Here is a 13,677-nt window from a genome sequence, read left to right as displayed (position 1 = left end):
TGTGGTGGCTCACGCCTATAATTCCAGCACTTTGGGAGGCCGAGGCGGGTGGATCATGAGGTCAGGAGTTAAGAGACCAGCTTGGCCAACATGGTGAAACCCCATTAGCCAGGCGTGGTGGCACGCACCTGTAATCTCAGCTACTCAGGAGGCTGAGGCAGCAGAATTGCTTGAACCCGGGAGGCAAAGGTTGCAGTGAGCCGAGATCACGGCCACTGCACTCCAGCCTGGGTGACAGAGCAACACTCCGTTTCGGGGGAAAAAAGAAAAAAAGTACGTCCCAGTTAAAAGAAGATAAGAAATTGAAGAATTCCGTCGGAAGAAAACATCAGCTACAAATAGACTCCTTGTACGTGCTTCACACAATACAATTATTTAACAATGTAGGTCCTGGCCGGGTACGGTGTTTCATGCCTGTAATCCCAGCACTTTGGGAGGCTATGGTTGGTGGATCACCTGAGGTCAGGAGTTCAAGACCAGACTGGCCAACATGGTGAAACTCCATCTATACTAAAAATTACAAAAATTAGCTGGGCGTTGTAGCAGGCACCTGTAATCCCAGCCACTCGGGAGGCTGAGTCAGGGAGAACTGCTTGAACCTAGGAGGCAGAGGTTGCACTGAGCTGAGATCACACCACTGCAATCCAACTTGGCCAAAAGAGCGAGACTCTGTCTCAAAAAAAAAAAAAAAAAAGAATGTAGGTCCTACAAAACAAGAGCTCAAATATAGATGAGATACATCTCTAAGGAAACAAAGTAAGAACTGAAATGACAGGATTGTAGAGTTAATAAATTAGAAACAATAGATATGACTGAAAATCAAATTACTGATGTGGAGGAAAGGCTTGAGAAAATAATTGTAAATATAGAGAAAAAAAACTATAACATTAGAAGATGATAAATATGAATGACAAAGAAGTTTAAATAAAAGGAAAAAGACTACCAAATGAAACAAAGTTTTTTTTTTTTTTTTGAGACAGAGTCTTGCTGTGTCCCCAGGCTGGAGTGCAGTGGCGCGATCTCGGCTCACTGCAACCTCCGCCTCCTGGGTTCATGCCATTCTCCTGTCTCAGCCTTCCAAGTAGCAGGGACTACAGGCACCTGCCACCACGCCTGGCTAATTTTTTTGCATTTTTAGTAGAGACAGGGTTTCACCCTGTTAGCTAGGATGGTTTCGATCTCCTGACCTCGTGATCCGCCCACCTCTGCCTCCCAAAGTGCTGGGATTACAGGTGTGAGCCACCACGCCCAGCCTTTAAACATTTACAGTATTTAGAAATTTCACACAAGAAAATTTCCCCCGGCTGGGTGCGGTGGCTTACGCCTGTAATCCCAGCACTTTGGGAGGCCGAGGCAGGCAGATCACGAGGTCAGGAGATCAAGACCATCCTGGCTAACACAGTGAAACCCCGTCTCTACTAAAAATACAAAAATAAAAAATTAGCTGGGCGTGGCAGCGGGCGCCTGTAGTCCCAGCTACTCAGGAGGCTGAAGCGAGAGAATGGTGTGAACCCGGGAGGCGGAGCTTGCAGTGAGTTGAGATTGCACCACTGCACTCCAGCCTGGACAACAGAGTGAGACTCCGTCTCAAAAAAAAATAAAAGAAAATTTCCCCAAAAAAAAAGAAAAACAAAAATTTGAAAGAGAAAGGATATATGGCAGTCTAATGAAAAAATGATCAACTTCAAAACAAATCAAGAATAATGAAACAAACCAAAAAAACCTATATAAAACAAGGCTCTATTGACTATGTGACAAAAATGTTGTGACTATAGGCTTGCAGGAACCTAAACCTATATTTCCCCTAGGAGCAATCATTCAGTATTTGCTAATTCTGTGTTCGCAGCAGACTTATAGAACATAACTACTGCAAATAACAATCAACTATATATACAGTAAAACAAGATATCACTCAGAAAAACCTACAAAATTATGTTAACACTGCTAAGATTGGAGAAAAACTAATAATCCCTTATTTTTAATTATATATTTACAGAATTACACCGTTAATGCTTAGCAGTGTATTTAACTTGTAATAAAATCATTTGTAATTCAATAGCAACCTAATCTTTCAATGCATGACAAGAGTAAAAACTTCAAATCTCAAAACCAGGTCTAAAGTAGGCTGGAAAGCAGTGGCACAATCCTGGCTCACTGTAGCCTTGACCTCCTGGGCTCCGGTGATCCTCCCACCTCAGCCTCCCAGGTAGCAGGGACTACAAGTGCATGCTACCATGCCGGGCCAATTTTTTGCCTTTTTTTTTTTTTTGTAGATACAGGGTTTCACCATGTTGCCCAGGCTGGTCTTGAATTCCTGGGCTAAAGCGATCTGCCTGCCTTGGCCTCCTAAAGTGCTAGAATTACAGGCATGAACCACTGCACCTGGCCTAAAGCAATTCTTAGAAATAAATTTAAACATCATTTTTCTAATATAAAGATACAAACTATTTTATACTATGGTAAAACATATTTTCAGAATTAAGTTTAGAATCTAAAGATGATTCAAAGGCTACTCAGAAGCTATAATAGTATATCAACACCAAATTTATTTTATAATGAAGAGACTTATAGGATTCATTGAGTTTTTTTATTTTTAATGTATGCATTTTCTCCAAGTGTTAGGTTTTGCTTAATTTTTCAGAGTAGCAAGAGGAAATCTTACACTGAAATAACTGGTTCTGTCAACAGCAGTTGTTATGTTAGTCGCTCTGTCGGTAATTTTTATCTATAACACTAATCTGCCTTAGTAATCAATCTCAAGAAAGATTTTGATAAAAATAGGTAGAAATATTAAAATACTACTGCCCACCCACAAAACACAAAAGTTGTATCTTACATAATCATTCAATACATTTTTAAAAAGAAAAAAAAAAGAGTAATCATTCAATAAATGTCTGTTACTGAACCAAAAAATGAAAACACTCTCCCACATTTCAGAGAACACATCACTGGATAATTAATCAACTAATTTGATATATAGCAAAAAAGTTACCTTCTATATACTTTAAAAGTCTCTGAGGAGGTAATAAAGGGAATCGAATTGGGTCTAGCACTTCTACCACATGTTTTCTTCTTTTTCCCAAATCTTTCAGAATCCATTGCATTGCAGCTAAGAAGACCTGGTATTCATCCTCAATGCTAAGCTCTTCACTTCGCAAAATTTTGATCAGCTGATCTTTTGTAAGTGCCAGGAACTCTTCTCCACTATGAACCTCTAAGAAATGGACATGAATGTAGTTTTCTGAGAATTCCAAGAGATCATGGCAGGCAATTTGCTCAGAGAACTGAAAGATTCCAATGCAGTTCAGTGGATCAATTTGTCCTTTCAGAAATTCACAGCAAAGATGAACAACTTCAGTCAACTGTAGCATGTCTGCTGCAACAATCAACTCCTGGACATTATTCACACCTATGTTCACTACACCTAGAGAAGTAGGAAGACAAAATGGCCAATAAAATAAAAACATACATTGGCTTACCACATTCAAAAAGTATTACACTTGATTTCACTGATGCTTGCAGAGTAGACAGACGCTTAAAAAGGCAATCAAGGATTTGTGTGAAGAGCACAAAACTTAAACGATAACGATACCTAACACATTTATGAAAAACTTACAATTAACCAGGTGCAGCATTAATTGCTTTATATGCTAATTTAACCCTTATTATACTCCCATGTGGTAGATATTATTATTTTTCTTATTTTCATATTAAGGAAACAGAATCAAAGTTTAAGTAACTTGTCCACAAGTTGTAAGGTAAAGCAAGTTGCAAGGCAGGGGTTGACATGCTTTTGCTATAAAAAAGAAGGAAATCATGTGCTTTACAGCAACACACATGGAGCTGGAGGCCATGATTCTAAGCAAATTAACACAAGAACAGAAAACCAAATATCATATGTTCTCACTTATAAATGGGAGCTCAACATTGCATACACATGGATACCAAGAAGGCATGGATACACACTGGGGCTTACTTGAGAGTGGAGGGTAGGAGGAGGGTAAGGATTGAAAAACTACATATCAGGTATTATACTGATTATCTGGAGGACAAAATTATCTACATACCAAGCCCCCAAGACACGCAATTTACACATGCAACAAACCCACACGTGTACCTCTTGAACCTAAAAGTTGGAAAGAAAAAAACCAAACAGCAGCAGCAACAACAACAAATAAAGTCTATGTTTTTAACATAAGGTTATATGCATGTAACAAACATTTACTGAGGCACCGGGGAGAGTAAGACAAGGTCTCTAAATGCCATACAATGTTCATTTTTTGTTTGTGTTTGTTTTGAGACAGGGTGTCGTTCTGTTGTCCAGGCTGGAGTGCAGTGGCGCAATCTTGGCCCACTGCAACCTCTGCCTCCTGTGCTTAGGTGAGCCTCTCACCTCAGCCTCCCGAGTAGCTGGTACTACAGACACTCACCACCATGATCGGCTAATTTTCTGTATTTTTTTGTAGAGACAGGGTTTCACCACGTTACCCAGGTTGATCTCAAACTCCTGGGCTCAAGCAATCCACCCACCTCAGCCTCCCAAAGTGCTGGGATTACAGGCGTGAGCCACCACACCCAGCACAATGCTAGTTTTTAATATTAGGAATAACCAAGAATCTATAACATAAGAGAAACTATTAAATACTCAAACTATGTATACCACTTTCTTTTCCAAGGGCTTCGCTTTCTTTTTTAAGTTTTTTTATTTTTTTTCAAGACAGAGTCTCACTATGTCGACCAGGATGGAGTACAGTGGTGCATTCTTGGCCCATTACAACAAACACCTCCCAGGTTCAAGTGATTCTCCTGCCTCAGTCTCCCAAGTAGCCAGGATTACAAGTGCCCACCACCACAACCGGCTAATTTTTGTATTTTTAGCAGAGACGAGGTTTCGCCATGTTGGTCAGGCTGGTCTCAACCTCCTGGCCTCAGGTGATCCACTCACCTCAGCCTCCCAAAGTGCTGGGATTACAGGCGTGAGCCACCACACCCAGCCTTTTTTGTTCGTTTGTTTGTTTTTTGAGACAAGGTCTTGCTCTGCTGCCCAGGCTGGAGTGCAGTGGCATGGTCTCTGTTCACTGCAACCTCTGCCTCCCAGGTTCAATCAATTCTTCTGGCTCAGCCTCCTGAGTAGCTGGGACTACAGGTGTGCACCACTAAGCCCAGCACAACTCCGCCTCAAAAAAAAAAAACAAAATTAGCCAGGTGTGGCGGTGCGTGCGCCTGTAGTCTCAGCTACTAGGGAGGCTGAGGTGGGAGGACTGCTTGAGCCTAGGAGTTCGAGACCAGTCTGGGCAACATAGCCAGACATAATCTCTAAAAAAAAAATTTTCTTTTAATTACCCTGGCATCATGGTGTGTGTTGTGGTCCTACAGGTACTCAGGAGGCTGAGGTGAGAGGATAGCTTGATGAGCCCAGGAGGTCAAGGCTGCAATGATCTTGCCACTACATTCCAGCATAGGTGACAAAGCAAGACTCTGTCTCACAAAATAAAAGATAAAAGAGGCTGGGCACAGTGGCTCTCGCCTGTAATTCCAGCACTTTAGGAGGCTGAGGTGGGCAGATCACTTGAGGTCAGGAGTTCGAGATCAGCCTGGCCAACATGGTGAAAACCCATCTCTACTAAAAAAAAAAAAATACAAAAATTAACTGGGCATGTTAGTGCAAGCCTATAATCCCAGCTACTCGGGAGGCTGAAGCAGGAGAATCGCTTGAAACTGGGAGGCAGAGGTTGCAATGAGCCAAGATTGTGCCACTGTACTCCAGCCTGGGCGACAAAGTGAAACTCCATCATACACACACACACACACAAAAAGAGTAATATATATTCACTGTGGAAAAAGAATTTTAAGACAGAAAAACTAAAATGAAAAACGTATTTTTCCATACACAGACACATTGTATTAACACTGTAGTGTCTCTTCATATATTTTTTCTCTCTTTTTTTTTTGAGACAGAGTCTTGTTCTGTTGTCCAGGCTGGAGTGCAGTAGCATGATCATCACTCACTGAAGCCTCAGCATCCTGGGCTCAAGTGATCATCCTACCTCAACCTTTCAAATCTTTTTTCTATGCATATTTGTTGCATATCATATAAGACTATACATTGTTTTGGTGTGCCTTCTCTTTCTTCCCCCTCCCCTACTCCCCTCCTCATCATCCCAGTTGTTTTATTTTCTTTATTTAGAGATGGGGTCTCACTCTCTCTCCCAGTCCAGGGTATAGCAGCTTGATCGTAGCTCACTACAGCCTCAAACTCCTGGATCTTTCCACATCAGCCTCCCGTTAGCTGGGACTAAAGGCACAAGTGACCATACCCAGCTAATTAAAAAAAAAAAAATTTTGGCTGAGCGCAGTGGCTCATGCCTGTAATCCCAGTACTTTGGGAGGCCAAGGCAGGTGGATCACGAGGTCAAGAGATCGAGACCATCCTGGCCAACATGATGAAACCCGGTCTCTACTAAAAATATAAAAATTAGCTGGGTGTGGTGGCGCATGCCTGTAGTCCCAGCTAGTCAGGAGGCTGAGGCAGAAGAATTGCTTGAACCTGGGAGGCGGAGGTTGCAGTGAGCTGAGATCACGCCACTATACTCCAGCCTGGCGATAGAGCGAGACTCTGTCTCAAAAAAAAAAAAAAATTGTTTTTTTAGCCTGGGTAACATAGTGAGACCCTCTTTCTACAAAAAAATTTGTTTTACATTAGTCAGGCATGGTGGCATGTACCTGTAGTCACAGCTATGCAGGATGGTGAGATGGTAGCACTGCTTTAGCCCAGAAAATCAAGACTGCATTGAGGTGTGAGTGCATGACTGCACTCCAGCCTGGACAACAGAGAGAGACCCTGTCTCAAACAAAATTTTTTTTTAAGAAATGGGGTCTTGCTATGTTGTCCTGCCTATTTTTGAACTCCTGGCCTCAAGCAGTCCTCTTACAATGGCCTCCCGAAGTGCTGGGATTACAGGCATGAACCACTGTGCTCTTGTGTACATTCTCTAATGTTATTAAAACTCCTCAAAAACATTTAAGAAATAGTTTTGAGTAAAATAACATATGCTGATTATAAACACTTTGTGGAAAAAAATTACCTACAGATAAATGCTATCAAACATTCTGGTCACTTTCTCATGTGTAAATACACATAAGTTTTTTGGGTTTTGTTTAAAACAAAATAGGGGTTTACTTATATTCTGATTTTTAAAATTTTATATATTATAAACATTCCTCCATAATAGTATACATATATTTTAAGATTTGTTAGATCTCATTTGTGAGATCTATGTATGTATCATAATTTATTTAGCCATAAAACCTACTGAGACAAGAGTTTATTCAATTATATACTGCTATAAATAAAGTCACAGGCCAGGTGCAGTGGCTCGCGCCTGTAATCCCAGCACTTTGGGAGGCCAAGGTGGGCGGATCACGAGGTCGGGAGATTGAGACAATCCTGGCTAGCACGGTGAAACCCCATCTCTACTAAAAATTAAAAAAAAAAAAAAAAAATTAGCCAGGCGTGGTGGCATGCGTCTGTGTCCCAGCTACTCGGGAGACTTAGGCAGGAGAATCACTTGAACCTGGGAAGCAGAGGTTGCAGTGAGCCAAGATCGCCCCACTGCACTCCAACCTGGGTGACAGAGGGAGAATCCATCTCGAAAAAAAAATCAAATAATAATAATAATGTTACAATAAAATCCTGGTTTGTAAATATGTGCCTGCATCATTAATTAATTCCTTCAGATTCCTAGAAAAGGAGCACCGGGTCAAAAGATATGAAATTTTCAGTCACATAATAACATGTTGCTAAATTACCTTCTAGAGTAATTAAAAAGTTAGATCAATTTATTTTTCCACATTAGTGCATGAGTGATTGCATCATTCTTCAGTCAAAACAACAGGCTCATGTAACATACCTGTGTAAACGAAATCTAGAAGTATCTGAAAGATTCCTGCTTCAATTCCTAGAATTGGTACAACATCTTTTGAGGACTCTTTCATTCCTCCAGTGAACAAAGCTGCAAAGTAAGGACTGCTGGCAGCCAAAACCAGCCGATGAGCTTTAAAAGTTTCCTTTCCAACTTGCAGCTGCACATCACAGAAATGCTGTCCATTTCTCATCTTATTGATTTGGGCCAAGATGAGCTGGGCATGTTTATCTGATGAAAAAGGACTATCAGCAGCCTTGGGACAGCCCTCATTAGCCATGATGACGATACATTAATTAAAAGGACTGTTGCCCATAATCTATTACTACCCTGAAAAACAAAATACAAAGAGATCAAGCAACAATTTTTTTTAACATGCTTTCTATTCACACATAAGAAACATTCTCTATACTTAAAATCTACTTAGGACATAAACATAAAACAAATAAGGACTAAAGTATGTTACTATTAATATTTCTAATATGGTTTCAGAGAACGAAATAAGTAGGGAGGCTAAAATAATTGGAGAATGCTTCACACAAGAAATGGGACCTGCACTAGAGGAGGATAAAGAGTTAATACTAAGGTATGAGGAGAGGACACTTCTTGATGGAATAAAAATAATAATAATAAAGCACAAAGAAGAAAGTTAACAAAGCACGTATCACAGACAACAGGAACTTTCAAAAAGCAGTTGTGATCAGTCTAACTGCTTAAAATCCTTCAATGTGTACACTTCCTGTAGCACACAAAGCCCTTCAGGATTCTTGTCATAATTCAAGACTGTTCAAATATAACTTCCTCCAGGAACCTTTCCCTGTTCCTCCTCTGGAATTGTGGAAATATGGTCCCAAACTCACCTAAGTTTGTTGCTCACCCTAAGCTTATTGGTTTTACATTCTATAGCACAGGACTACCTTACCAAATACCCTACCACCCTACTCCTAGTGCGTGCGCGCGTGCGCGCGCGCACACACACACACACACACACACACACACACACACTGAAAGCTCCTTGAAAGACAGCCCTTTAAGTGCAGGTACTATCTTTCATAGCTCTAGCACCAGTATATAACATATGTTAGGTTTCCAATGTTTGTGAAATGAATGAGAACAAGAAGAAATAACAATAGCTTAGGTTGGGTTGTTTTTTTTTTTTAACTTTTAGCTTCTCCACATATTATGTCAATGGTAATTCTCACAATAATTAAGAGGTGAGAAGAAAAGATAATCTTATCTAAAATGAGAGAAAGGGAAATTGAAGCTCAAAGTTTCCCCAAGGATACAATGTTAGTATGACAGTCTCAGTATCTGAATCCAGGCCTTCTTACTCTAAATCCAGGACTGTTCCACCATATCACTCCATAGGAATTATTAGGCCACTGCACCCTTCCTAAATTACTTTTTAAATAAAGAAACTGCTGGGCACAGTGGCTTGTGCCTGTAATCCCAGCACACTGGGATGCTGAGGCGTGGGGATCACTTGAATCTAGGAGTTCGAGAACAACCTGGGTAACATGACAAAACCCCATCTCTGCTAAAAATTAAAAAATTAGCCAGGCGTGGTGGAGCAGGGCTATAATCCCAGCTACTTGGGAGGCTGAGGCATAAGAATCGCCTGAGCCCAGGAGATAGAGGTTACAGTGAGCTGAGATCACACCACTGCCCTCCACCCTTTAGCCTGGGTGACAGAGCAAGACTCTGTCTCAAAATAAATAAATAAATAAATAAACAAACCATGAGATCCTGTAATATAACATATGGAATAGCACAGGGAAATTTAAGATGACTAAGATTTTGTAATTTAGGTATCAATGGGTAATAAGACTTATAGTGTGTGCTGATGTTAGAAAAAAATGGTTACATTTATAGCATTTAAACGTATCAAAGTCAAAATAACAAGGATGATTATCATGACTTTCTAGGAATTAACTTATTGAGAAATTTGATTGAGAAGTTCAAAGGTAGCTGCTAAAGCTTCATATCATCATCTACAGAATATCAACATATTACATATAACTAGCATATAAAAGCAAGCAGTGTTTGAGGTGATGAATATGCTAATTACCCTGATTTGATCATTACACATTACATACATGTATCAAAATATCGCATTTTACCCCATAAATGTAAATATAAAACAATCATTATGTGTCAATTTAAAAAATATCTATTTTTGGGGACAGGGTCTCACTCTGTCACCCAAATTGGAGGGAAAAATAAATTTTTTAAAGAGGGCGAGGGCCAGGCGCAGTGGTTGGGCTGGGCGCGATGGCTCACGCCTGTAATCCCAGCACTTTGGGAGGCCGAGGAGGGTGGATCACGAGGTCAGGAGATCGAGACCATCCTGGCTAACACGGTGAAACCCCGACTCTATTAAAAATACAAAAATTAGCCCAGCGCAATGGCAGGTGCCTGTAGTCCCACCTACTCAGGAGGCTGAGGCAGGAGAATCGCGTGAACACAGGTGGCAGAGGTTGCAGTGACCCGAGATGGCGTCACTGCACTCCATCCTGGGTGACAGAGCGAGACTCTGTCTCAGAAAAAAAAAAAAGGGCGAAAGGGGCTGGGCACAGTGGCTCATACCTGTAAGCCCAGATCTTTAGGAGGCTAAGGCAGGCGGATTGCTTGAGTCCAGGAGTTTGAGACCAGCCTGGGCAACATGGCTAAACCCTGTCTCTACTAACAATACAAAAAAAAATTAGCCCGGCATGATAGCACAGGCCTGTAGTCCCAGCTACTCAGGGAAGGCTGAGGTGGGAGGACCACCTGAGCCAGGGAAGTTGAGGCTGCAGTGAGCTGAGATGGCACCACTGCACTCTAGCCTGGATGACCGAGGAAGACCCTGTCTCAAAAAAAAAAAAAAGCGGTGGCTCATGCCTTTAATCCCAGAGCTTTGGAAGGCTGAGGCGGGTGGATCACCAGAGGTCAGGCACTCAGGACCAGCCTGGCCAACACGGGGACCCCATCTCAACTAAAAAATGCAAAAAATTACTCAGGCATGGTGGTGGGCGCCTGTAATCCCAGTGACTCCGGAGGCTTAGGCAGGAGAATAGCTTGAACCTGGGAGGCAGATGTTGCAGTGAATGGAGATCGAGCCATTGCACTCTAGCCTGGGCAACAGACAGACTCTGTCTCAAAAAAAAAAAAAAAAAGGGCGGAGGGAGGTGGGGGAGGAGAAAGCATGTATTTGGCCCTACACAGAAATGTGACCTGGAAACATTATCAACATGACGTGACTGTCAGGCCTTTTCTGTTTTACATTTCTGTCAGAACATTTTGAACCCTAGTGGTTTAAATACAAGGTACTTCCTCTGTCCCTTCAAGGCATCAACCACAGTCACTGAGCTAAAATGCTGCCTCCTGCTACAAGAAAGAGTTGACTGAATATCCATTCGGGTGGCAAACAATAGAAATACTAGTCTGTTACCATGCTTCTCAGTAACTGCTGATACCATCCCACTGTCAGTGGAGTAGGAACGTCATCCCAAAAGGTGGCATGTGGAATGACCACATTTCCAAAGGAAAAGAGCGCAATTCTGCGACATTGCATAGGGATATAAGGGACATGCCTGATGTGCCCCAAATCTGAAAAACAGATTATTGGCTGGGCAAGGTGGCTCACACCTGTAATCCCAGCACTTTGGGATGCCCTGGCGGGAGGATCGCTTGAGTCCTGGAGTTCAAGACCAGTCTGGGGAACATAGTGAGGCTCCCCTAAAAAGTTTTTAAACATTAGCTGTGTGTGATGGGGCACGCCTGTACTTCCGGCTACTCAGGAGGCTGAGGTTAGAGGATCGCTAGAGCCTGAGAAGTCAAGGCTGCAGTGAGTTGTGCTCTCACCACTGCACTCCAGCCTAGGCGACCGGGCGAGACTGTCTCAAAAATACTAGGAAACGGTAGAATTGCCCAGAGGAACTAAAGCGGGACCCATGTTTGCTAGCTTTGAATTCACTGCTGAGAACATGCCGAAACTGCTCCAACAAAGGGGTGTCAGAAACAACCCCCGGAACAAGCGTCAAAACACCCGTGGTTCTTTGTGCTTGAGTTCGGGGCCCAACATAGAGAGCTAGTCCTAAACTGCTGCTACACTAAAAGCTAATAATCGTTCCTGCGCTACCTAAAGGTCAGGGAAGGGATCTCAGACAAACGAAGCGACAACAGAGGGACTGGGGACACAGCCTCAGGATTCCCCAGTTGGGGCGGGGGAGGCAGGACCGGTCCGGACAGGAGGGTCTGGAGAGGGCGACACTTAAGACTGTCGGAGGAAGGCCTGCGGCGGCCGGAGGAAAGGCAAGGAAATACACATTTCTAGAGGTTTCTCTGTCTAGTCCTCTGGGGTCCGGAAAGCCGGAGAGAGTATAAGAGAAAGTTCCCAACCCCGTCAGAGACGCGCCCGGACGCAGGATCTCCTTACCCGCCGCTTCCCCTTCCCTCCGACGCCCGCTCAGGCCCTGCGCGCGCAATCGCGACCAGCCCCGGCCGGAAAGGGCGGGGAAAACCTGGCGGGGGTGACGAGGCGGGAGTGAGTGGGCCGTGCAGTGCCCCCAGGACAGGAGGCGAAGCCGGGCCGGGTGGAGGGGCTTCTGATGCTTTGCGGCCCCCTGGGTTTTCACTGCGCGTGCGCGAGGTTCTTCCGCTCGCAGGTGGCGGTGCCGCGGGAGCCTGTCAGTGCCCACTGTTGGGGCCCAGGGCTTCGGCTTGCTTCCCCGCGGACCCACAGCCTAGCTGCAAGCCTCTGCTCCTGCCTGCTGGGGCCAGCTGGCTCGCCCTTTCCATCCCGCTTGCACTCTTGATTCTTGTGGTGTCCCGGGAAGGCCGTGGATCTCAGTGTTAAGGAGAGACGCGCCGAACACCTGGCACGGTGCTTCTCTACTGTTCTCTCCAATCGTTTTCTGAGTCTGCATGACTGAGCCTGGCACTGAAGGGATGCTTATTTTGGGGAAGGAAGAACTCAAAGTCCAGGTTTTTTCACTGTTGACCCTCGTGTCACATTAGTGGCTTTCAAACTGTTTTGATTCCAGCCTACGGTGAACAAAAATATTTTACATCAAACCCAATATATACTTGTGATTATACATATAGATGTATATATCTGACACAAAATTTTATTTCTTTGTTTTTAATTTTTGTTTTTCGAGACGGAGTTTTCGCTCTTGTTGGCCAGGCTGGAATGAATGCAATGACCCGATCTCGGCTCACGGCAACCTCTGTCTCCTGGGTTCAAGCGATTCTCCTGCCTCAGCCTCCCAAGTAGCTGGGATTGCAGGCATGCGCCACCATGCCTGGCTAATTTTGTATTTTTAGTAGAGACAGGGTTTCTCCATGTTGGTAAGGCTGGTCTCAAACTCCCGACCTCAGGTAATCCGCCCGCCTTGGCCTCCCAACGTGTATTTCTTTCTCTTTTTATGAGACAGGGCCTGGCTCTGTCGCCGAGGCTGGAGTGCAGTAGTGCCATCTCGGCTCACTCTAGCCTCCACTTCCTGGGCTCTGGCAATCCTCCCACCTCAGCCTCCTGAGTAGCTGGGACTACAGGCCTGTGCCACCACTCCCAGGCTAATTTTTTGTATTTTTAGTAGAGACAAGATTTTGCCATGTTGACCAGGCTGGTCTCCAACTCCTGGGCTCAAGTGATCCGCCAGCCTCAGCCCCCAAAAGTGTTGGGAGGTGTGAGCCACCGTGCCTGGCCTGAAACAAAATCTTCGCAAAACTACGTTTACACTTACAACCCACAGTGCACTATATTTCTATTTCT

The 13,677-nt window shown here is 43.6% G+C and overlaps 1 protein-coding gene and 1 long non-coding RNA gene across 18 annotated transcripts in view; one reads left to right on the top strand and one right to left on the bottom strand.

The window, feature by feature from the left end:
* The window catches only part of IPP (intracisternal A particle-promoted polypeptide), a 47,831-nt gene extending 35,435 nt beyond the window's left edge, over nucleotides 1–12,396 (bottom strand). For 16 of the 17 annotated variants that reach the window (XR_013409288.1, XR_013409379.1, XR_013409389.1 and 13 more), the window contains exons 1-3: nucleotides 12,340–12,396; nucleotides 7,911–8,252; nucleotides 2,993–3,424 (exon numbers count right to left, since the gene is read on the bottom strand). Coding sequence is in view for 5 of the 17 variants with exons in the window: in XM_077978841.1 (XP_077834967.1) it covers nucleotides 2,993–3,424; nucleotides 7,911–8,202 (724 nt within the window). In the remaining 12 variants the exon portion in view is untranslated. 17 annotated transcript variants of the gene reach the window in all.
* Nucleotides 4,684–12,176, top strand: LOC144333818 (uncharacterized). The gene is made up of 2 exons (XR_013402898.1): nucleotides 4,684–5,556; nucleotides 10,367–12,176. It is a non-coding gene; the product is annotated as an uncharacterized LOC144333818 (long non-coding RNA).
* Nucleotides 12,397–13,677: the final 1,281 nt, after the last annotated feature.

Source organism: Macaca mulatta, chromosome 1, assembly GCF_049350105.2.
Source record: "Macaca mulatta isolate MMU2019108-1 chromosome 1, T2T-MMU8v2.0, whole genome shotgun sequence".
NCBI lineage: Eukaryota > Metazoa > Chordata > Mammalia > Primates > Cercopithecidae > Macaca > Macaca mulatta.
Note: the sequence above shows the minus strand (reverse complement) of the source record. Positions and strands in the feature narration are given on the sequence as shown.